Source organism: Apteryx rowi, unplaced genomic scaffold (assembly GCF_003343035.1).
Source record: "Apteryx rowi isolate R43461 unplaced genomic scaffold, aptRow1 scaffold_98, whole genome shotgun sequence".
Classification (NCBI taxonomy): Eukaryota; Metazoa; Chordata; class Aves; order Apterygiformes; family Apterygidae; genus Apteryx; species Apteryx rowi.
Genome location: NW_020451293.1, coordinates 1,300,469 through 1,324,774, shown reverse-complemented (window position 1 = coordinate 1,324,774; position 24,306 = coordinate 1,300,469). Strand labels below are relative to the sequence as shown.

The window sequence follows — 24,306 nt, the reverse complement described above, 5'->3', positions numbered from 1 at the left end:
GAGGACGAACGAGATGATGGCTTGGGGACCTGCATCTCCATCATGCAGCAGCAGCCCAGTGACTCCCCATCCGCAGGCCCCAGCAAGGGGCAAAGCTAGTACTGTGGCCAGTCCTTGGGCAAGCRGATAGCCATGGTGCGAGCCATGGCCAGGGTAGCACTAGCCACGCAGGGGGCGAAGGAGAGATCCGCAGGAGCAGTCGTAGTCGCAGTCTCAGCCCACACTGGGGAGCAGCAGGTTAACAGCTTCTTGGTTTGCAGCAGCTGCAGCGGCCAAATTAGCCATTTGCTGCCCTAATGGAAACCAATTCCCCAGCCCAGCTATCCGCTTCCCACTAAAAGAGCTCGGCCCCTGGGCAATGACATTCCTGTACGTCCTTCACCATGCTCCCATCCCCATCCCTGCCGGCAGCCCAGAGCCGCTGGCTCCCAGCACCTCCTACTCCGCAGGGCACCTGCCGGCCTCAGCCTCCTCCAGCCACCGTGGCCTTGGCCAGGGGCCCCAGGCTTGAGCCGCGCCAGCCTAGGGAATCCCTGAYGGATTGAGTAGGGGGTGACTGGGATGCAAGAGGTGAGAGATCGAGGGGGTGCTAGGCAGGCTGGGGGACTGCCAGAAAACCCCCAGGCCCTGCACCATTCCCCCCCCCCGAGCCTGGGAAGGGGTGAGATTGTACCCCAGAGGGTCCCGGAGGTGATGATGGGGGGGCAGGTTTTTTTCTGGCWTTCTGCCAGAGGCTGATACTGCGATTTTAGCTGTCTTGGAGCATCTGCCACGCCTGCATTACAAATTACAATTCTTTGAATTTGCTGTTATCAACCGTGAGGGTTGGAGGCTGCACGCTGCCGAGGCTGGAGGGTCAGAGAAGCATCCGAGTCCCCCCAGGCGACCAGCCGCACGGCCCCCTGCCAACACCAGCCTGGCTGCGCATCGCTCTGCCCACTAGCGGGACAGCAAGGGAGGGCTGCGCTGTGCAAAACTGCCCAGCCACGGCCACCGCGGCCACCACTCCCCGCGCCGGGACCAATGGGATCCCGCCCGGCCCACACGCTGCTCGCAGCCAGCTCGTAAATAGAGGCAGGAGCGGGGCCGCACTCACAGCAGCGAGCCCAGCTCTCCGGGAGATGCTGGGCAGGAAGGAACCGGCCACCAGACGGGGGGTCGCCTGSGTCCAAAGCTGCTGCTGCTGCTCCTCCGCCCCAGGCTGCGGGCCACTGCGGGGCGATGTACCGCGGCAGTGCTTAGCCATGAGCCGAGCACCCGGAAACTTTGCGCTCCTGGGCTGTGCGGCTCCTGGAGGCGGGGAGGCTTTCGGAGCCCCCCGCAAACTGCCTCGACACGCTGGAGCATCGCAGCCCAGAGCAGCGGTCCTGCTGCTCCTCTGATGCCTGACACCGGCACTCATCCAGCCCTCTGCACCCGGGTGCCAGGCAGCACGCAGCCAGCCGGAGCACAGGTACACGGCCGCACTGCATGAGCCGCGGGAAAGCTGGGCAGGGCCATGCTGCCCTTTAACTCTTTTCAAGCCCCACTGCTGGAAGCGGGGTCCTTTCCATGCTGCAGAGCGGCACCTGCAAACGCTTGGTAGAGCCCTCCTCCCCGCCCCTGCCARCACAGGGGGATCCCAGGGAGAGCAGAGCATATTTTTCTCTATTTATTTTCTCCAGCGAGTCTTTGTTGAGCCTGTATTTGCCTCAGGGGCAGCTCAGCCCCTGCTGCTGGCCTGCCCTGCGCAATGGCTGTGCGGGCGCCTGCGGACCCTCTCTGGAAGTGGCTGGCGAAGCTGCTGCTATTCCTCGAGCTGTGTGCTCGCGGCCGTGCTCTCCACGCTTTGCCCGGGCCCCGCGGATGCCCGGCTGTTTGCATCTGCACGTCCGACCTCCTGAGCTGCAGCCAGCAGATGCTGCAGCAGATCCCCCGCGCGCTGCCCCGCACCGCGACCACGCTGGATCTCAGTCACAACGCCCTCACCCAGCTCCACGACCGCTGGCTGGCTGCCCTCCCACACCTCGAGGCCCTCCACATGAGCCACAATCAGATTAAAGACCTTTCTCCGCAGGCCTTCCACAATGCCTCCTACCTGCGGCACCTCGACATGTCCTCCAACCGCCTACATGCTGTCAAGACACACTACTTTGATGCGCTGGTGAGCTTAGAAGAGCTTCTGCTCTACAACAACTGGATTACCCGAGTAGATGAAAATGCCTTTGCCAAGCTAAGTGGCTTGCGGAAAGTTTACCTGAGCTGGAATAATCTCACCAATTTCCCCTTCCACTCAGTGCAAGGTCTCGGCAACTACAGCCTCCGCACTCTGGACCTCTCCTCCAACAACCTGAGCAGCATCCCTGTGGAGGAGYTGGCAGTGTTGCCCGAAAACATCAGGAATGGCCTGTACCTGCACAACAACCCCATGATGTGCAGCTGTGCACTTTACCTGATGCTCCACAGGTGGAAGCAGCAAGGTTTCAGCTCTGTGAAGGATTTCTTTGAGGAACACACTTGCAAGGTTTCCGACAATGTGCCCCGATCCCTGATTAAGTTCCTCAAATACAGCCAGATGTTTGAGAACTGCTCAGCAAGCCCTGAAGACCTGCACCCCTTGCCTTTCCCAGCACTTGTGGACCAGACCCTCCTGATCACCTGCAACACCACYCTGCCGGACACAGCCACTACCTACATGTGGATCTCCCCTCACCACGAGCCCATCAAACACCCAGGCAACAGCAACCGCTCCTTAGAGGTCTACCGCAATGGCAGCCTAAAGATCACAGCGGCCAAGCCCTGGCACTCAGGGGTTTATGTGTGCCTGGCCATCATCAGCCCCCAAAATTTCAGCAGGATGTGCGAAGTCAATGTGACTGTCCAGTACCCCAAGCCAGCTGCGGAGACCTTCAGCACCGGGCTCACAACCCTCCTGGGRTGCATAGTCAGTCTGCTGCTTGTTCTCATTTACCTATACCTCACACCRTGCCGCTGCCTGAAATGCTGTAAGAAAGCAGCTCCTCTCAGCCCTCCACAAGAGTGCAGTGCCCAGTCCTCCATCCTCAGCACCACTCCACCAGCCACGGATGGGCCAAACCGCAAGGTCAGTGCCAACAAGCACGTGGTCTTCCTTGAGCCCATCAGGGAGACACAGAATGGCAAGATTCGCCTGGCCCTCAGTGAAGATTTCTCTGATGCCAAGCACCCGAAGGTGCTGCAGCTCAAGTCAGACTCGGAGTCCATCAGCTCCGTCTTCTCGGACACCCCCATTGTGTCGTAGCACGGGGCAGAGCTGTGATGAGAACTGGAGCCTCCCGAGAGCTGGATCTGCCTAGAAGAGCTGTGTTTTCCTCCATCGCTGCTAAAAGGAGGATTATTAGGCACCCCTAATTCCTCACTTGACTCCTACCCATGAGGGCTTCCTGCATCACCCACAACTGCTTCATGCACGAGCCCCGCGTGCGCTTTGGGCCCGGCAGGCACATCGGTGCCCAGCAAGAGCTCCTTGTGTAAGTCACCGACAACTGCCTCTTTAGGGTGAATGGTAACACTAATTAACCCAGCACTTCTGAAACAACCCCCCTGCTTTGTTCAGGTAGTTGAAATTTAACAGTGACACAGAGGCCGGCTGCCACATCCTCGGGTACACRAAACCCAATCCAAGTGCCACCACCACGGACCCCCGCCCCGGCCCTAGCAATAGCCGTGAACAATGTGGGCACCATCCTTGCTCATGCCCCTGAGCCCGTGGGGACAGAAATGCCACTGTCCTCTCCCAGTCTGCGCTGGACCGTGTTGGTGGTGCTGTGGCCCGGAATGGAGGGGATGCGACTCTGTTGCAARGGGAGCTGGGCTCCCTCCTGATGCTGCCTGGCGCAGCCAGTGCCCTGCATTCAGCTGTCATCAAGGGGGATTTCTGTAAGTAAGTGCTCCCTCTCTGAACAGGTCTGTGCAGGGAAGAGGCATTTCAGCACTAGAAAAGTCATTCAGCCAAGTAAATGTTATGAGCTTTTGCCTCTTAACACTCCCAAGAAGCTGTAAATAGTAAAGACAGGAACGTATTAGGTGACACGATACAGTGCCCCGACCTGCATTGCTCAAAGCTCCCCATGCCACCAAGGACAATGAGGTCTCAGATGCACCATCCTCCCTTCTCTGTTTCTCCTTGAGACAGACAAACACACTGCTAAAGYACAGCTATTTAGGCAGCAATCTAATAAGCGTATCGATAAATGTGAGTAATCTCTCCTCTCTTGGGTCATAATTCTCTAGTTACATTTGAATAAAAATGCCTATTTTTTTAAGCTCACACTGGCCTGAATGTCTCCTTGTCCTTGCAGGGAACTGGTGCAGAGCTGCCCTGGCTTCCCACGGGTGCAGCTGTGGGAGCTGCTTCCCGCCGCCCCTTTTGCCAGGAGCCTGCTTGGTTCGGAGGGTGCCCTGAATTCCTGCTGACCCAGCCCACTGAGTCAGGCATCGGTGCCTGTGATTCGCACTGGGCTCGCAGCCTCTTTTACTGTCAAACAGCATTAACTTCGCCTCGGCGAGGGGGTTAAATGTGCAGAGACAGAGCTGGTGGCCCAGGGCCGGTGAGAGAGATGTGTCAGGTCACTTGTCCCAGGAGGGCAGGTCTCCAAATTGACAGCTTGGCCACTGGGGAGGGAGTAGTGCCCACTGACACACCAGCAGCAAGAGGCACCTCCAGACCCCAAAAGGCAGGAGCCAGGATTTAGACCTGGGGAAAAGACACCTTTGGGAGACACTTCAGTCTCTCCCATTGGGGGGGGGTGTGTGTCTTTTTGCTTAACTTGTGCTGGTTCAGATGGGCACAAATGGCAGGTGGCTCTGGCAGAGCCATGTTCCCGGGGCTGCCCAATGGTGAGCGTCAGAGGGGGGTCACGCGCATTTGCCATCCGTGCCTGCTGCCCCAACAAATTGCCAGCACATGTGGGAAGGACCTCTTATCCGACCTCCACTTGGAGCAGGACTGTTGCCAGCACTGGCTCCATCTGGCCTTGTCTTTGGCTGAGTCTTGAAACTTTCCAAGCATGGAGATCCACTACCTCTGCAAGCACCTAGCCCAGGTCAGCACCATTTCTCCCTGATACCCAGCCTGACCCTCCTTCTTAGTTCACCCACTGCTGCTAAGGAGAGCTGCTCTGCCACCTCTGTAACCCCCTTCGAGTCACTGCAGCTGCTCAGAGTGCCTCTGGGCCAGGCTAAACCAGCCCAGCTCCCTTTTTGTTTCCATGTAGGCCCGGTGCCCAGGTCCTGGCCCCCCTCAGCAGCCCTCCTCTGGCCCCACTAATGTTTCTCCACAACCCTCTGGGACAGGGGGACCCATGGCTGGACACAGTAGTTCAGGCATGACCACGCCAGGGCCAAGCAGAGCTTGGTTTCTCTTGATCTGCTGGTCACCATCACCCACTCCTTAGGTACAGCAAGAATGCACAGCTGTCACTTGTGCCACAAGGATACCCGGACCATCCGCTGCAGGCAGGAGCCCAGCTCAGACACTGCCTGCATAGTGCAAATGGGGAGCAGGACCTTCCCCCAACACGCAACTCCCCACAGTCCTGCTCCCTGGCCCCAAGAGCCGTTGGCAGCAATGTCCCATCACAGGTCTGTGAGACTGGAGGGTCATTTTGCTCTTCCTTGTCTGCAGTATCACCCAGCCTCTACTACACTTGAACCCTTCAGACAGGGTTAGTGCCTGTCCTTCAACTCTTTCAGCAATGAAACAAGTGGCTTTTTTCCAACAAAAAGTCAACCGTGCTCAAAGTCGTTCTACCTGTCAAGAAATTCCCCATCCAACCAAGAAGAGCAGAGCGTTTGTGAGGGCAGCTATCCTGAGATAACTGCAGCCTTTCAATCTGCCTCCTGCCACAGATCTCCCCCGCAGCTCCATGTGATACGTGCCCAGCTGCTGCGCAACCTCTGGGACGCTGCTTGGCGGCTGGGGAACACGACAGGATGCGGAGTGACAAGCGCCGCCGGCCTGCACCCTTGCTCCCGGTGTGCCAGCTGCCAGCGGCCCTGTAGTCTCACGTTAGCGCAGGGCTCTTGATGACCCTGGGACACCAAACCAGCCGGGCATGCCGCAGTGCTGCTGGGAGATGGCAAGGTGCTTCATCAGGAGAGAGGCAATGTCGGATGGATAAATAAGTGGCCTGGCCCAGCATCCAGCCCTTCAAGGACAGAGCTGAGGCAATACCATCCCCCGGCTTTGCACCTACGCAGGGATCCCACTGGAAGGATGATCTGAATTTCCCCCCGCCTCAGTTTCTAGGATGGGCCCTTTCAGAGGGGACTCTTCTCACAGCTCTTGCTTTGCTTGTGCAAAATCATTCCTCCATCATCCGCTGGTGAATTAAACTTTTACTGCTGAAATCCAGCAATCTGCTGATGCTTTAGCTGCATTAATTGCCTCAGAGTCCCACCCATGCCTGGAGAAAACATCCTAGAGATGTGCTAAGATAGGGGGTGTGCAATCATTCATCCCGGTGTGGCTGCCAGAATCTCTGGAAACCAGCACCGAGAAAGAGATGATACACAGCACAAGAGGGCCCAGGTCCAAACCTCATGGTTTTCTCAAGCATCACCGGTGCTTGCAGAGATGGTGCCAAGCCCATACGGGACAGAGCAAAGTCCCAATTAGCCTGAAGCACATGCCACCTCCAAGGGTCACATCCCTCTCCAAAAGGAGAGACCCTGGTGGAGGCAGAGGGGCATGTGTGGCCAGGCCCGACGTTGCCAGCTCCTGCTCAGGCTGGTGGGGTGAGGTGCTGCTCCAGCCTCCAGCTCCTTGAAGAAACTGTGCTGGGAGATGTTACCTATTGCTRCTTTTCTCCTACCATCCTTATAGGTCTCCTTGCAAACCTTCCCACTCTCTCAYGCTAACAGCAGCTCCCCAAGGTTTAGAGCACCTGCAAACTTGCATCTTCATCAAGACTAAAACTCAGAGAAAGCCCATGCTAACTTAAATTCAGGGAAAGCCCAGGCTAACTACAGTGTAAGCGAAGCACATGAGGGTCTGTCCTGGGATACACCAGCCTGGACAAGGAGAGCTCTTCTAGGCTGTCTGCAATACTTCTGTCCCTGGAACAAGGTTGATCCTCACTATGCTGAGGATGGTATATCCAAGGTTTATATTAAGCACCTCTCCCAAGGGCTTCCCGTTTGTATTTACCCAGGAAAATCCTGCTGCTGCATCTCACACTTTTGTGAGCTTTCTGAAGCTCAGAAAGGACCTGGAACCACATTGCTGCTCCAGTCAGCAAGGCAGGGAACTGTCAAAGCAGTTCATTAAGCAGCCTGAAAGGCTTTATGGCAAATCATCTTAGCAAGGAAAAACATAGCCATGAGCACAGCCTCCCTGACAGGCAGGAGCTTGAAAATGTAATGGATGATCCCCTAGGAATACACCATCCTCTTTCGGCAGCCATCTGCACCATTACAKCCCCGGCTCGCTGCCAAACACCAGCCTCCTGCTCCTTGACTCTGCAGGGTAAAGTAACAAGTCAGCACAAAGCACAGCGTCCCAGGCACGCGAAGACCCAAGTCTATGGTGATGAAGGACTAGCTTTGGGGACTGGCTGCTACTTTGGTACTGTCTCCAGCACTGACTCCTCTCCCCAGCACTTTGAATCTCAGCTATGGCAACTTGGGCATGCTGAATGCCAGTCCGTTCAGCACAGCTATCARATCTGCCTTTCCGCCTGCTGCTGGGGATGGATATGCGATGCACAAGATTGGACCTGAAGCCTTTCCTTAAGATGCTCATCATTTTACAAAGTGATCAAAACAGCAAAGCTTGGTGCTTGCCAGYGCGATGCCTGCTCCTGCCACCCAGTGTGTGCGCAACAGCTCCAAGGGGTGTGGGAGATCCCAGCCTTTGCTGATTTCATCGCCCAGGACTTTGCATTCAGAGCTGGCAGCTTGTAAGAACAGTAAGATCAGTAAGACCAGACTGTTTTTTTAACCATGAAAACTAGGCCTGACCTATTCATTCTGCCCTGCTCTGATTCACGCTCACCCCAATACTTTATGTTCTGCAAGACTCAAGTACCACTCTTTTTCTAGGTTTTTAGGGCAGGGTAGCAAGGACTCCTTCAGACTGACTGGCCCAGGAAATGTCTATTCCTGCACCTCACTTCCAACACAGCTCGTTTATCACTAAGTGTTGGAGGGAGCATTAGGATTTAGGAAGTGATTGGTAGTTAGACTCCTACGGGACTGCAGAGAAGTACCATGCCCAGAGAGAAACAGCCAAGTCTCCAGGGTCCCAGCAGGGCTGCAGCCGCTATGGCAGGCATCCAGGCTGAGTTAGGAATCTGCAAATTGGGAATTTTTTATGACTTCTCCAGTGATGGTGACTCTGAAACCATCTTGAGATTGAATAGAACCTGCTCAGCCTGCCCACCCTGTGCAGCTTCGCACCTGCTTGCCTTCCTTGAGCCTCCCACTTGCTGGAAGTGCTATTCTGTCCAGGGGAGATCTCTGTCTCTGACTCTGGGTCATCTCTGACTTTGGGATGGCCACTCAGTTTCCATAGGGTCATCCCAGGGCAGAGAAGGAGTGAGGAGCCCAGCAGGAGCCAATGCCACCATTTGTGCCCAGGGACAAGCCGGAAGGATGGAAACAAGTCCAACCTATAAGCCCAGTCCTAATTACAATGTGCATGTAGGGGACCAACAGCCCCAACTTTAGGCCTTGCCCCCTTTCCCTATCGCCAGCTCTCATCAGGATCATTACACAAGCTCTCATCCTGGCCAACRCTGCTCCATTAGCTCACTCCAAAGGACGCTTAATAGAAAATCTGCTCAATTATTTAGCAGACAAAYGGGGGGATGATACCAGCTGAAGGCAGCCAGGGTCTCTGGCATGGACCCAAAGATTCAGACCAACTTCTGGCTTAGCCTGCCAGCTTCTGCTCTCCCTCTCCTCCCCAGGAAAACAAGGCTCAGTCATTAGAGCCTGGCAAAACACAGAGCATGAGGGCATCCCTGCCTGGCCATCCCCTGCTGGGCACTAAGACACCCCTCAATGACGATGCTGCCCAACAACTGTCAGACCTGAGGGCTGATTGCCTGGGAGGGGGCAACATGTCAGGGAATGTTATGGAAGCCAGAGTAGTCCCAAAACACCATTATGGAGGCCAAAGTAGTCTCAAAACAAGGAGCTGTTGCCTCTTTTATGAGAGAGCCTAGCCTCCAGTGCCAAGCTGGACTGCTCTTGCCAGTTGAAGAAGTTTAGCTCCCTCCCAGCAAGGCCTTTAGGATCAGGCACCTGCTTTGCTTGGAAACACAGGCCAGTTACCATATTCCTGTTGTGGGAACCAGAAGACCCTCTGCCAAGAGACCCCAATTTGAGCTAGCAGCTTTCCAATCTGTGCCCTGCACTAATGCTCCCCTGACCCCATTTGCAAGTCTCATTACATCCCATGAGTAAGACAAGACATGATAGCCCTCGGCTCCCCTCTTGTTCAAGCTATCTGCTCTCTAAGGACACTCTATGCAACTGGTATTAACGCAAAGTTTTCCTTTCCCCCCTCCAGCTCCCAGGAAGCATTTGGGAGTTGTGTTAACAGTGACCCCAGGAGGCTTTATAAAGAGCAGTAAGCCTGGACAAGGATGGCACCGAAATTCTGGTTCATCATGACCAGCATCAGCTATCCTGCCAGACTTGACGAGGAAATGCATTTCTTCTTTCTCAAAAGCACAGTCCGCTCTACCCACGGACTAACGCATACGATGTATCAATTGTCTCATCACATCCTAGCCTGGGCAATGTTCCTTTTATTTGTGCTTAATGGCTCTGTTTTGTGCCAGGAGTCCGTAACAAGAGGACTTGCTGCCTGGCTGAGTGTCCTGTGCTGGGCAAGGAGCAGCTGAGGCATCAGACTGCATCCTGATAGCGCTCCTGGATGAGTCTGCGTTTGGGGAGCTCCAGGCTGGCACCATGCACGGTCCCAGGTCTCATTATACCCAACCTTCCCCGCTGGGGCATTTTGCCCTGTAAATGGGACCTTTTTCTTCCACTCCCAGATGAATATGTGCTCTCTGCCCCAAGGCAAAGCCTGCAGCACCTTTCAACTGAGTGTCCAGCACACAGGAAAGGTTGCCTCTGTGGCTGGGTTACAGATATTGAACCTTCAGAGAGGTCCCTATGCTAGGCCCAGAAAAGCCATCCCCAAACCATGGAAGTCACATGAGGTCTTGTCCCTGGTCCTCATCCTCTATGGCAGAGCCTCTCTGCAGTGAACCAGTCMGGTTAACAGCTATTGTCTTAGGTAATCTCCATAAAGAAGTTCCCATAAGCAGGTCTGAGTTGTATAATCTCTCTCTACTATTGACTAAATATCTGGAAATCCACCAATTACTAAATGGGGCCCAGAAGAAATTTTTGCCTGCTTCCAACACTGCCCAGGTGCTTCTGAGGGAGGAAAAAAGTCCCAGAAGCATTTGCCCATCCTGTTATCCTGCTCACTACACTGAGAGAAAAGAGGGAGCACCAAGAAGGAAAGGTGTCTCCTCTTGAGTTTATATAAAATGAGTCTGGAGAGTCTGGTTACATGTTGGATCCTTTAAATCTGTTCAGTTACTTTCTACAGCTACAAGACCCATGGCTATCATCTCCTGTTGGAGAGTACTGACTTGAGGAAGCTTCTAATTCTCCTTTTCCATTCCATGGACCATCCTCTTACTTATGTGCTTGGAGACAGACACTCCTGATCCCCCTGTTCTGGGCCAGCCATTGTTGACCTGTATCATCTCCCCAGCTTTAGGGCAACTGTGGGGTAGAGACTGGAGCAATGTCCCTACGGGTTTCTGCTTATCTTAGTTGCACTTCTCCAAATACCTTCCAGCCCTACAGCACCATATGGAGATGGTGCAACCAGGCCTGCACACAGGATCAAAACGGGACCAAACCCTCGAGGAACACAAAGGCAGTAGAAAAGTCTCTGCTTTTTCTCTTATATCTGCTTTTTTCCCTCCATCCTGTTCCTGCTTGCTCTTTTGGAATGCAGCTGCACTGAGCAGAACCACCCCAGAAGCAGGGTACAACACTCACACTCAGCTCCTGAGCCAACACACCAGAATTGAGAGTCCTGTAAAGACAGCGAGTGGTTCAGTCTTCCCTTCAACGTGAGTTACTTTGCCTGTGGTTATGCTGATCTCTCCCTCTACCATCAGGCTGCCCATCCCCTCTGCTCTGGTAGGGATGGAGGATCTCCAAGCCACTCAGCCTTGGTATTTTTACATCTTGATTGAGCTAAATAACTCCTCTGCAATGTTTGCCTGCCTTTCTCAAAACAGCAGTATATCAAACCTCAGATTTAGTGCAGGGCTTTGCAAAATCATGTAGAAGCACTTTGTTTTATAGAGAATTTTCCCTGGGCTTTCTCCTATTTCACCTTGTGTTTCTTCCGCTCGGATACGCCCACTGTAAGGAGATGATGCTTTTCCCCCACCAGTCTCAGGATTCTTATTTATTTCCACTTTCAAGCACCCAAGGAGGTGACTACAGGGCCCTTGATACCGAGGCAGAGATTTGCCACTTCCCAACTACATGCAACTGGTTACAGCACCTCCGGTTTGCGATCCCACGGCCAGCTGCTGTCTGACTGGCAGAGGATGATGTTAGCACAAGGGGGACAGTGCCACTTGGCTATTTACAGCCCCTTTGATACCAGCTGCCCAGGTTTTGCTAGCCCAAAGCACAGCTGGCTTTTCAGCCACAGGCAAGGGAGATGCAATCTGGAGGCCTTTTGTCTTTCCAGGACTCCCTGCAGGCTGGGAATGGTGTGATCTTCATCAAACTATCATCTTCCCAGTTTGCTGAACTAGCTGAGGGCCAGAGAAAGAACTGTTATCTTTTCCCCTTTTACAAGTGACCTGGCCTGGAACAGATGTTTGAGGAACAGGAAGGCAGGGAAGGACTTCTCATCCTGCCCAGCATACAGGAAACTGCTTTATTACATCTCCCCTTCCCTCTAGGAAGAAGTAACTAGTTGTGGAGTTGAATTCAGAACTTTTGCCCTTTCCACGCAGCAGAATTCTGGGGGAGAGCAAAATCCACCCGTGTTCACAACCCAGAAAGGCCACTGATCAGTGACCTTGTGCTAAGCACTTGGCACTGTCACACTTGGGGCTGTGTGACTGGTGCAGCAGCCACGGGAGGCAGGATATAATTAGATTTATTTGTGTACATCTTTGAGTCCTTGAGAGAAGAAGCTGAAAGTCTGGCTGCAGGGCTAAGCTGCTCGGCCAGATGGGGTTCTGCTCTCCGCAAACCCAGAGACTATCATGTTCTCCAGATGCAAAAACAAGCAGGATGTGCAGTGCAGACAGAAGAGCCCCATCTCCTACAGCACCCTACAGGGCATGGTGGCAGGACAAGAAGTGTACAACACTGGGAGACAGCAAAGGCAGGGTGGCAGGTGGTACTAAAGCCCAAGCCTAATTTCAGGACTCAGAGCAAGCAGGCACAGACACATGTAAACCATCAACAGACCTCCAGTCTGAGCCATGGCTCCACTGACAGCATTTTCAGCGAAGACCTATGGAGGCTGTCCTATTCGCAGTCACATGAGAAACCTACTCAGTCCCAGAGCAGGGGTTTTATACATAACAGCCTCTGCACTCAATAACCATGGACACGTAACAGGCTGGACAACCAGATTTTTGCTTGTTGCCCCGCAGCATGGGGTCATCATCTGAGATCACGTTCCTCTCCCCCTTGCTCTGATCTCCTCTGGGATCTCCAGGGGACTGGTGAGCCTCATGCTTCCTAGCCTCCCTGGAAATACCCAAGCATTGCAGAGGGAAAGGCCAGAGGAGCCACAAAATTCTACTTTTCCCTGGGGCACTCAGTGTTCACAAAGAAGCTGTCCAGAGAACATCATTTTATCTGTCAGAAAACACTGCACACTGGGTGGAAGGGATCCCTGGAGGTCTCCAGTCCAACCTCCCACTCAGAGTGAGACAATGACCAACACTAGATCATGGCCTAAATGCTAAATTAGTTCAGCTCTGGCTCTGTCCTGCCAAATCACTCCCCCAGTGCTGTGCCACTGAATAACTGGTAACCATAAAGACAGGAAGATTTGGTTCATTGAAAAATCAACACCACATCAGTGTCCAGACACGATTCATCTCACACTTCTGCCACTGGTCTGGACAGCTGGGAGCTCTGCTCACATTTTGATGCTTCCCCAAGAAGTGGCTAGAGTGGAGGAGCTTGTAATCAACTCCCACATCTAGTCCCGTGTGCAGCAGCGCTTTGCTTGCATCACTGCATCAGCACAACTCCTTTACATGCAGCATTCACAGCCTTCAACAGTAGCTCTCCTGTTGCATACAGTACCAGACCCCATTCTGGCAAGGAAGTTGCATATATGCTGCCAGTACAGCACCTCATAGCAAGCTCTCATGAGTACAAGGGCTTTCCTGCACCATAGGGAGGAGTTTTGCAACCAGCAGCAGTATTGCGATGCAACTGCTGCAGGGGAATGCAGCTCCTTGGCTTCTGCCTGCTCACTGCACCACATCTGCTTCTCCTCACTTCAGTCTTCATAAACCCACATTGCTCCTGCAATGTCTCCCACAGCACTGACTGTTGCAGCCACCCAAAGCAATGCCACACACAGCGACGTGGTGTTTTGGAAGACAAAAGTCACTCACCCTTGAACATCAGTGTCCACAAGCAGCCGGACCAGTATTCCTGTCACAGCCACGAGGATTGGGTAATGATCCACACTCTCCAGCCCTACGGAGGCAAAAGAGAAAGATAGAGCCACTCCCACAACATGGCAGGCAGGACAGGGCTGCACTGCTGCTTCCCAGACTTGGTGGCAGAGCAGTCCAGAAGGTAGAGACTGGGACTTTGGCTCTCCAGTGGGCTGCAGCAGAGCCATGGGTTTTCTCAGAGACAGAGAAGTCTTCCCCTCTAATGTGAGCCCCAGCTTCAGTTGCTGCTCCCACTATAGAGCATCCCTGCCATTTCCAAGACTCACCAGGAGAAGATGGTCTGTGCCTTCTTAAGTAGGCAGGAAAATCCAGCTGGTGCRCAGGAAATTTGGGATGCCCATAAGACAGCACCTAGAGCCAATCTCCACTCACTGGCACAACTCAGCTGCCCACAGCTACCTCCATGAGGAAGAAGAGGGCTCATGTTGGTTTCTTAGCCAGAGAATGGYTTCCCTCAACAACTCAGCGCTCCCTCTGCTCAACGCAGAGCTTAGCAACTAAGTTTGCTACCTAAGCTGAAATCAGACCAGGGCTTTCAGCCTTTCAAACAGTTCCAATCCATCCTGTGTCAGATCAGTTTTGCTCTCTAGCAAGACCTCTCCCATGCCCAGGTACAGCACAGCTGCCATGTCAACTGCAGATGGCAAGACTCGCGCATTGGCCACCTAGTGAGGCCAGAGATCCAAGAGGGAACCAGACTGCTAGGGACTGAGGAGGGCAGACAGAGGCTAAGGGTATAGAAAGAACAACAACACTCAGGTCTGTTTGGAGGATTTGTGTGTCTTCCGAAGACTTCTGGAAAGGTTGTGGCAGCCTGCAGGACCAGAGAGGCTTCCTGGTCAGGGATCTAGCTTAACTGGAGAGGCTTGAGGGCTGATCACATACATCTCTGCGATGACTTTGGATACAAGCCACCCCCTGCTTCCCAAGGGCATTCCTCCAGGACATTTTCAACAGGAAGAGAAGGACAGAGAGTTTATGCATGGACTCACCGGGCAGACGGAGGTTGACCACTCTATCAAACAAGTTCCTTTCTGCTGTCACACGATTCAACACTTGGTTCAAGAGCTGTGTGGGAAAAAGCAGATGGAGTTTGTACTTTCCGGACAGGCCTTCCTGTGTGCAGCATCCAAAGAGCATGCTTTGGAGCAGCATGTCAGGCTCAGTGCATGGGTGCAGCTGGATGCTGCCAAGTGGGCTCCCCCTCCATTGGTGGAGAAAACATGCTAGAGACAGGRTTAATAGAGGACTTTTGGAATCAACACATTTGCCCCTTTTTACAGCTCCTAAATCTCTACCCTGAACTGAACAGCTCTGCAACATGCTCCTTTCAGAGCTACAACAGTTGAAGCATCAGCTAATGCTGGCTGTCATGTCCTGACACAGAAASTGCCACATGACAGGTGGGACTGCTGCAAGTGCACACTGGTCCCATGAGAAAGGCAAAAGGCTGAAGCAAGGTGCTGGACAGGGCTCCCTTCTGTGTGTCTGCACAAGCTTGCAGCACGGTCCTAGCTTGGCTGCAGTCCAGAGGCAAGTGGCAMTGTGCCACAGTGGTTTTACCAGAGCCAAATCTCATGAGTAAGAGTCAGTTTGAGATCAAGCTGATCTCAAACTGAATCTAAGCATCTTCCACTTAAGAATCCCACCTACATATACTAAGCTACTTCGGTGGATGAAGCTCTTGGCAAGCAGAAACTACAATCCCTAGGACATGCCACAGCCAGTGAATAGTGAGCCAGCAGCTGCTGCTGGACAAAACCAGTGTCAGTGGGGAGAAGTGCAGGCAATAGTATGGCCAGCAGCTGACCACAGTCCAGGCAAGGGCTCTGCCGGACCTGGAAGTGGCAGCAGGACAGACCTGCCAGTCCTGAAGCATGGAACAAGTGCACAGAGAGCAAACTGCTGCTCTGCTTGATAGAACATCACTATAGGCAGAGATTTCTGCCTATGAACAGCACTGAAGGAATCAACTGTAAAGGCACTTAATTAGCCATCATTAGCTCCTGCCCAAACCCCAGTGGGATGAGTGAGGCCATTCCACACTTGACACAACCACTGCAAGCTGTGTGCAGTCTCTTAGATGCAGCATCCTTCTTCCTGTCACCCTCGTGCATCAACAGCAAACTCTGTGCAGCTTTGGGGGCACATTCAGCATTGGGGCATGGCTTTGTAGTGACACCAGGAGGGGAGGAGGATGCTGTGGCACCCTGCTCTCTGCTGGCTGTTCCCCAACCTCCTCAGACCATGTGCTAGAGGGTCCCTCGCTCTCCTCCTCATGTAGGGATCCCTACAAAAAGCCCCAGGCCAATGACTTCCCTCCAGATTGCTGTGCTACACCCTGCTTGGGTCTTGTCTTGCCTCGTCTGCTCAGAGCACCAGTGCTCTCTACRTTCAGGCTTATGGCCTGAAGTATGGATCAATCCAAACCTTTCAGTAAAGTATGTATGACATGCCCCCACCGGACTGGCTCACACAAGAGCAGCATGTCCTCGGGGCTTTCTAGGGTGCATTTTGAAATGGAAACTTTAATTCACTGGATCTGAAAGGTTGGAATGGGGCTGTCCTGATCATCCCAGCAGCACAATGGAGAAGCCTGGTACTGTACTGCAGGACTGAAGGACCAAGGACCAAGACACCAGCCCAAACACGGAGGCAAGTGCCACGTGAAGCCAGCTATATCTTCTGTAGCTCTTTGCAAAGAGATAATATGCCTCATCTCCAGATTTCAGGCCACTGCTTGTCACAGAAGCATTTAGTATTTACTGGGCAGAAGTAATTGGCCAGAGCTAGCCTGTAGGTAGATTTATGGGGCCCATCTTCCTCCTTCCTGGGTGAGGTACAAATCAGCTGTGGCCAGACTACTTGCAAAAGAGGAGAGCAGCTAACACACAGTGATTTTAGGGAGTACCACTTGTTCTGCAGCAGTTGGGTTTGCCCAGCTTTAGGTACTAAAAGCATTTGCAGCAGAAGCCCCCTGTTTACAAACTTAAACAGCTAGCGCATCTGGACAGAGGGCAGAGGGACCACCCATACCCTTTCAGAGGATACTTCTTCCCACTGCTGTGCCCACCATACTCCTCAAAAAAGGACGATACCTGGGCAAGCCTCCGAAGCAGCAGCTCTGAAGATGGGCGATTCCAATCGAGAAAGATCTCAGGTGCCAGTGTGACGGTCATTTCCAGCACCCTAAGCAAGCTCACTGACAGGTCGAAGCATGTGGCACACACCTTCAGCTGGCGGCTGTCCACAAAGTTCCTTTCCAAGCGCTCCGCTGCCTGCTGGATCTACCAAGCAACAGAGCGCAGCTCAACAAGGCACCTCTTCCTGACGGGATGACCACAACCCCCAGTTCAGCTTGGCTCCCACCCATACCAGGGAACCACAGCACTCCCAACCCCGAGGTATGTGTCCTGGATCTTGCTCTGTGTAGCACGTGGGCACCCACAAGTGCCAGACCATACAGCCTCAGGCAGCACACTCACCTCCTGAATCATGCCGATGAACTCAGAGAAAGCCCAGTTCAGCTGGTTGAGGACGCTGTTGAGGAAGCTGGGAGCCAAGTCACGGTCACTGCGGAGCAGGTCTGCCATGTGTCTCTGCAGCAAGGTGGAGGGACACGGCTCTGAAACCAGACAGTGACAGCTTCAAAGGTCTGGCCCCAGTGCGGCCAAGGGGTGTGGGGCGAGGGCAGGCTGGGAGCTCGGTCCTGGGCTTGTTAAATGTTGGCTTCTGTCTTACTGTGACTTACTGCATTACAGTAAGTGGAAATGGCAGGGCACCGGGAGGCTGTGGTGGAGGATTATTCTGAGCAGAGATCTTGCCTGTCGTGCCTCCAAGCACTTTTTTGCAACACCAGCCTGAATTAACTAGGGAACAGCCCTGTGTATTTGCTGCTCCTCTCATGCATGGGAGCACTGCCTTGCAGCTCAGCCATCCTTTGTGCGAGGCCCTGGCGAGKCCCAGGGTCAGCTCAGCACTAATTGCTTTCGATGGCAGCATGGCAGCAGCTGCCCAGAGGCAAAGCATCCAGCCCCTAGCCTCACGTGGCCATGCCAGTCCTGCCCATATCCAGGGAGGAAAGTACATACCAAATCCCGTTCCTGAGGGGCTTCTGCCTGGAGCTGGGGCTAAGCTTTGCTCTCAGCAGGTTTGGACAGGCAGGGTTGCCCACACTCCCTGGCCAGGCTCAGCCCACACAGAGACAAGTCCCTGCTGTATGTGACACCTTCCTCTAGGCTTTTTTGATATCAAGAGCACAGACAGGGCTGGACCCAGGCAGCTGGGGAACGGTACAGCCGGGGCTGTGTGGGATGCTGGCACCTGTGAACTGGCCAGGAAGGGAGAACTGCACAAATGGGACAGATGCATCTCACTGGCAGAAGGACTTACTATCATCTGGAAGCTCACAAAAGCATTTRACACAACACAGGAAAGGTACCAGAGCGCAGACTGCAGGCTAAAATTCAGGGCTCGGAGAAGAAAAATTGAACTGATTTATCAAAGAATATAGAGGAAAAAAAATCAACTACTTTTCTCTCTACTAGAAGCAAGGAATAAGTGAGAGCAGGGGGAAACTCTGACAGCACTGGCATTGCAGCGCCTGGAAGAACAAGCTGTGCTATGAGTACAAAAGGTCTTCAGAGCTGTGGCTTGCACGGGTAAAGCAAACACAGGACCACCTCCCCTACATAGTTAGGTACTGAACAACATGGCAGGACTACAGGGACATTGCTAGTTGGGATTACCAAAGCCAGAGAGAGGGATGTTTGGCTACAGGTACAGATTGTCAGTTCATATGGGGAACAGGATGAATTATTCTGTAGATATCCTGCTAACAAGTGCAATGAGATTGTGTTGTTACAGAGGACACATGCTGATGTCTCACGGTGTGTAATCACCCCACGCAGGCCAGCACCCTGGCTTCGATCCTGGGTAAAAGCACACCCTAGAGAGGGAAACTCTAATGTCCCACTCCCACCCTGAAGTATTTTCCCAGCCCTTGGTTGCATGTGGCTCAGGGACTGCCCAAGACAGATGTAGTTTTATGTATTTACTGATCCTCAGTGGATTTCTTGCCCAGTATCCCCTTGAAACTGTGTAAGCTTTTAGCACTGAGCACATCCTGCAGTAAGGTTTCACAGCTTAACTGTGCATGGCAGGAAGAACACTGCCCTTGCTCTGATTTGAGCTTGGCTCTTACTCACTTTATTTGGTATCTTTTCTTCTTTGCAGCCCCCTCCTCCTGCTCAGAGAGAGACAGAGAGCTGCTATTCTCTATTCACTTCCTCCAAGCTAGTCGAGATTTCACAGACCTTTCTGATAGTCCTGAGCCACTCATTTTGAATGGCAACAGCTCCAATCTATGACGTTTCTCATATAGAAACTGTCACGTCTTTGTCACCTTCACCATCCCTCCCCTGAGCCTTGCCAGTTCTCCTAGATTTTCTTTGAAGAGGTGGAAACAGAAGTGCATGCAGCATTCAAACCACTAACACACAGCAGACTTGCACAAGGGCAAAATGTGCTTTTTAAAATTTTGTTCTCTCTTCCTGTCCTGATAATTCCTACCATTTAATTTCTTCCTTTGACTATGCATCAAGTTGATATTTTCAAAAAGATTACAATAGGACTACAGTTCAAGGCTAACGCTTTTGTAAGAAGTATAGTTCAAGATCCTCCAGAACTTGCTGGCTTCAGGCCGCAAGTGGAGAAGCCCAGGAGCCAATAATGGAGGCATATTATTGTCTTCCCTGCCAGCGATGGATGATGATGCAGAGCACCCGAAGAGTAAATTGGTGGATGACACTAAAGGAGGAGGGTTGTCTGATGTGCTAGAATAGAGCTTTACTCTAGGAGGGCCATGAGAAACTCGAGGATTGGGGCAAAAATACCTCATCAAATTCAGCAAGAAATGCAAAATTCTGCCTCTGGGGAAGAATGACCCCGACTGTGAGTCCTGTCTGGGAACCAATGGTCCACACAGCAACCCGAGAGAGGGCCTAGGGTCATGGATGACGCCACGCTGAACAGGAGACAGCTGTGGGCTCTTGCTACAACTAAGGAGTGGGTGATGGCAGGAGGAGGTGGCCAGCAGATCAAGGGAAGCTACTACCCCTCTGCTTCACCCTAGGGAGGTCATACCTGAAATATTGCAGCTTTTTTCCCCAGTAGGGTGCAGGAGCAGGCTCCAGGGAGGTGGGAGGTCACAGGTCTCTGGGCTTGGAGGTTGTCCAGACAAAGCCATGGCCACCGTAATCTGGCACTGGTGACAGCCCTGTTCTGAGCACAGGCTGGATCACAGACCACCGTGGTCCCTTCCCACCAGTGTCACTGTGATCTGCAATCTTGTCTCTTAGGGTTATACTCAGCTTGTACCCCACTGCTTTTTAAACACATTTTCCCTTTGAATTCACCATTCTACATTTGCCTACACTGAACTGCATCCACATTTTCTCTCCCAGTCATTCAGGATTGGAAAGTCCTTTGGCACTTTTTTTTTTTTTCATTTATAGCCTCTCCTCAACTTGTAAAAAGTGATTTTTATTAAAACTGCTAACATATTAGCTCCCTTCCAGGCTTCTAGAACTAAAGCAGTTCTAGGTGATGATCATCGCTCATCGTGGATGAGCTCTGTGGGTTGTTCTGTTGGTGCTAAAGCTTCTTTTACAAACATTCCAAGTTGAGACACATCTCAAAATGAATCACACAGCCAGTCTAACTCATCTGAAGGCAGCTCTGGCTTTCTGAAGGATGCCATTTTGCTTGTAATAACCTGCTTTAGCCTGTTGTTTAGCCAAAGGCTGTTTCCTCATGGTCCTTTTCCAATAAGTGCCATGAATTTGCTCCAAGCCTCCAATACCAGGTCCTTAAATGTCTTCCCTGCTGCCAGCAAAGACTGTGCCAGTTTATAAAAGCATTAGGAAGTGGTGCCTTTTATCATACTCCTCTATAGTTATGTAGTCTTTTTATGTTTTCAAGCTAACACCAATAAACAGTGGGCTTCCTTGGCTTTTGTTGCTCCCAGGATGATGCTGAATCTAAATATACTGCAATCACTGTTACTCTTTGAAAGCAACATCAGAACCAGCCTCAGGCATTGCCCAAGGCCATAGCAAGAGCAGCTTCTTCCCTTGTGTGAGTTCTCAGATCAGGTTCTCCATGGGGCGATCATTAGTGGTATCTAGAAACCCAGCCTTGGCACCGTGATTATCTCCATCTGCAAGAAGTCTGTCTTTACTGAGACATTTCCTTTCACCTCCCTCATGCAGCTCTCTGTGGCCCCACTGCACGTCCCAGTTACCATTACTCCCCTGGGTAATGACACAGCCCTTACATGTGCCAGTTTAGACAGGAACATTTTTATCAGGAGCCTGTGGATACTTGTTGATGTGGTTATTTTCTTAATCTTGCCAACAATACATCATTAGCGTTTCTAAAACTTGCAACTCCTTAATACAAAAGCCACTCAATCTTGCTTTAGCCTTCATTATGACAGATGAAGATCAGTCATTGGAACAGAAATCAGTGGTTTTCCAAGGCCAGATATTATGACCTCAATACATTTAATGTGGGCAACAGAGCACGGCCCCGAGCAGTTACAGATATATCCAGTGCTTCCACAAGGCTAATTTCCCCACAGAAATATGAGCAAAATAGAGTTGGAGGGGGAAAAAAAAAAACTAGGTGGGGGAAAAATAGGGAATAAAAACACAGAGCTCTTTACAAAGATTATTAGGTAGCCAGAAAGACCCAACGCTACAGCAAACACTTGGCCTAAAAGGTTCACTGAGTTCAGGCTGAAGCAATGGTGTAAATTAAGATGAAAAAGGCAATGCAAACATAATCAAACATAGCCAGCAGTCAAAGAAAAAAAGGAGGAAATGGGTAATAGAAGGAGAAGACCTAAGAGAAACATCCACAACTAACCTGACTACATACAAAGTTTCTTTAACGATATGAAGAAATTCTAACAGGATTATCAAAAACACTACTAATGGGAGAAAGTCTAACAGTAACAGATACCCACTAATAGGTAGTAGTAAAAATCAATAAAGCAGACAAAGTGGAAGCATTCATTAACTATTCTTACTAAATACTTGTAAAGAAGCAGGGTCACCTACTTTCATCACAGGAAGATAATTTTGTACTCTATAGTTTGCTAGTGACCAAGGAACGTTTATACCAGGGCTATTTGTGAGACACTTGGTCAGCAGCCCAAGCGATGTACATATGGGGGCTCCTGATTTAGCAGACTTACAATTGAGCTGTGAGAACAGAGGAGGAAAGCCTAAACCGGACGGGATTCAGAAGCAAAGCAGTTCCACCAAAAATCAGTCTGAGTCTTTGAACAGATCCAGATGTAGATGTGGAACAGCTGCTGCTCAGTGTCTGTGGCTACCAGACTGATGCAACAACAGTGAAAAAGGTAGGCAGGGTATGCAGAGTGATTCAGCTCACCTGGTGAGTTGAGCTCATTCAAAGATGTATTTACAGACAACCGAAGGGAACTTTGTAGGTTGAGGAAGAAGGAAAGCAAGCTGCATCCAGGGAATGAGATACTGAAATGGGTGAGCACAAGGCATCAGGAAGCCCTAGCGCACAAGGGACTCATGCACATCTCCAAAGCAAATCACTGAAAAAACAGACTAATGCAAGTTTTGGCTCAGTGATCAGGGAGGTGATCTACCCAGCATGACACTGGCAACTCCGGGGTTGTTAAAAAACTAGGAAGGGTAAGGACAGGGACAAGAAATGTTATATTGTACGGAGGGTAATTCAGCAGAGAAAGGCAGAAGCAGCAGCAATGGATGACAACAGAAGTAGTTAGATACATTCACATCAGGAAAAAGTCAAGGATTTATTTCTGAAGGCAAGGAACCACTGGAACAAATCACCACAAGCTGATTCTTTTGGTGTTGTCAAACGGAGAATGGATTTCTTCCTGAAAGACCTCTTTAGCTAGACAATTTACTGGAGTCAGGATGGGGAAGTGAGTGAGTCCTCTGGCCTACAGTGTGCAGCAACTCAGCTAAATGATCTCACGGTCCCATCTGTCTACCCTCTGCTGCTTGATGGAGGCGTGGGGAGAAGGCCTAGGGTAGAACAGCCCCATGCTGCAAATGGAAGTCATCCTGCATCTTGGTAAGAGCAACGAAGGTTGGGCCAGGCGCAGGGTCACCGCTGTTCCACACTGTGTGCATGCCTTAACACTACCCATTCTTGTCTACAAGCCACAAAAGGCAGCAGCCACACAAAAGCAAAACAAGTCGCTCAGCAGCATCTGATCAGAACTCTCCCCTCTTCTGAACTGAGCCATGGTCAGCTTTTGAGAGCCGAACTTGATGTAGAGCCCTGTCCACACAAGAGTTGACTGGTGCCAGCCATGGCTAAGGAACAATTCAGGAAGCAAGCAGTAACTAACACACACAGTCTTTTTGATCCCTTCTCCGTCTCTGGGCTAACCCAGGCAGCGATCTCTTTGCAGGGATCTTTGTGAGCAGTGAGAACAGGCAAAGCATGGCAGAGGAGACCAGGTAGCCTGCACTCTGCATGTCTCACGGATATCGCGAGGCAGAGCCAGCCAACCTTTCCCACCTGCGCAGACTCCTCCAAGGCAGCATCTCCAAAGCAGGACAAGGCTGAGGCTCTAGGGAAGAGGCATTTGCCCAAGCTCCCTTCAGACTGGCCTGCAGAAGCAGACCCACACAAGAAGGGATTTCTTTCAGCTCAGCAGTTTGTCACATTGTCCCTGCCAATGCTCAGATTGCAACAGGGCGAAGACTGATGGGTGGGAAGCGGGGAGGGGGGGTTCCTCCTCTTTCCCTGGGCAGCATCTCAAGGACACCTCTGAGTCCCATGTCCCTCTTTAATTAAATCAGCATTAATTATTGATTCTGTTGCACTTTAAAATAGCCAGCCCAAGGAGCAAGCTCCCAGTAGCCAGCCCAGCCCATTCTGAGCTCAGACTGCACGGAGCCATCCGGAGATGGATGGAGAGAAACCTCAAAAGCTGAGAAACTTCATTCCTGTCCCAGAGCTCTCTGTGGCCACCCCATGGGACTGGCAGCAGGAGCGTGAAGTGATAATCATGAGGTCCTTGCCACGCGTGTACCAGAGCTTCCGTATCATCCTACAAAGACGAGAGGAACCAACAGCTGGCACAGCCTGCAGGAAGGCTCTGACTCAAGAGGTAACACCGATAAAACAGTAGCAACAGCAGGTTTGCGACACAGCCTTGGAGAGTGCCATATGGGCAAGAGTCTCCCCATCTCCAGGGCATCTCCCAGGGATGTAACTAAGAAATGAGATCATTGTGTGACCCCCCCTGCCCCCCAAAATAAGGGTCTCTCAAGACACAAGAGGGGAGCGAGGGAGCTCTCTAAAGCTACATCACCAGACAAGAGAGGGTCACACAACAAACTTACTCTGGAAACTAGCAAGAGAGAGATCTCCTGAGCACCCAGGGGAAGGAGAGAAAAAGAGAAGAGTGACATTAAAACAGAGATAAGACAGCTTTCCCTGCAGGATGGGGCTTAGGAAACATCTCCACAGGTCCCCTGTCCATGTCAGACTG

The 24,306-nt window shown here is 51.8% G+C and overlaps 2 protein-coding genes across 7 annotated transcripts in view; one reads left to right on the top strand and one right to left on the bottom strand.

Moving 5' to 3' along the window:
• Positions 1 to 24,306, bottom strand: part of RNF123 (ring finger protein 123) — a 69,308-nt gene that overhangs the window by 2,630 nt on the left and 42,372 nt on the right. For 4 of the 6 annotated variants that reach the window (XM_026055063.1, XM_026055062.1, XM_026055064.1 and 1 more), the window contains 4 exons: positions 17,216 to 17,355; positions 16,829 to 17,017; positions 14,723 to 14,798; positions 13,665 to 13,749 (listed from right to left, as the gene is read on the bottom strand). In XM_026055063.1, the coding sequence (XP_025910848.1) occupies positions 13,665 to 13,749; positions 14,723 to 14,798; positions 16,829 to 17,017; positions 17,216 to 17,355 (490 nt within the window). Of the gene's footprint in view, positions 1 to 13,664; positions 13,750 to 13,996; positions 14,130 to 14,722; positions 14,799 to 16,828; positions 17,018 to 17,215; positions 17,356 to 24,306 lie in introns of those variants that run through there. The other 2 variants (XM_026055066.1, XM_026055068.1) reach the window with 2 other exon arrangements.
• Positions 13 to 4,288, top strand: AMIGO3 (adhesion molecule with Ig like domain 3). Its single transcript, XM_026055069.1, has one exon. The coding sequence runs from the start codon at positions 1,733 to 1,735 to the stop codon at positions 3,257 to 3,259; it is 1,527 nt and encodes a 508-aa protein (XP_025910854.1). The 5' UTR covers positions 13 to 1,732; the 3' UTR covers positions 3,260 to 4,288.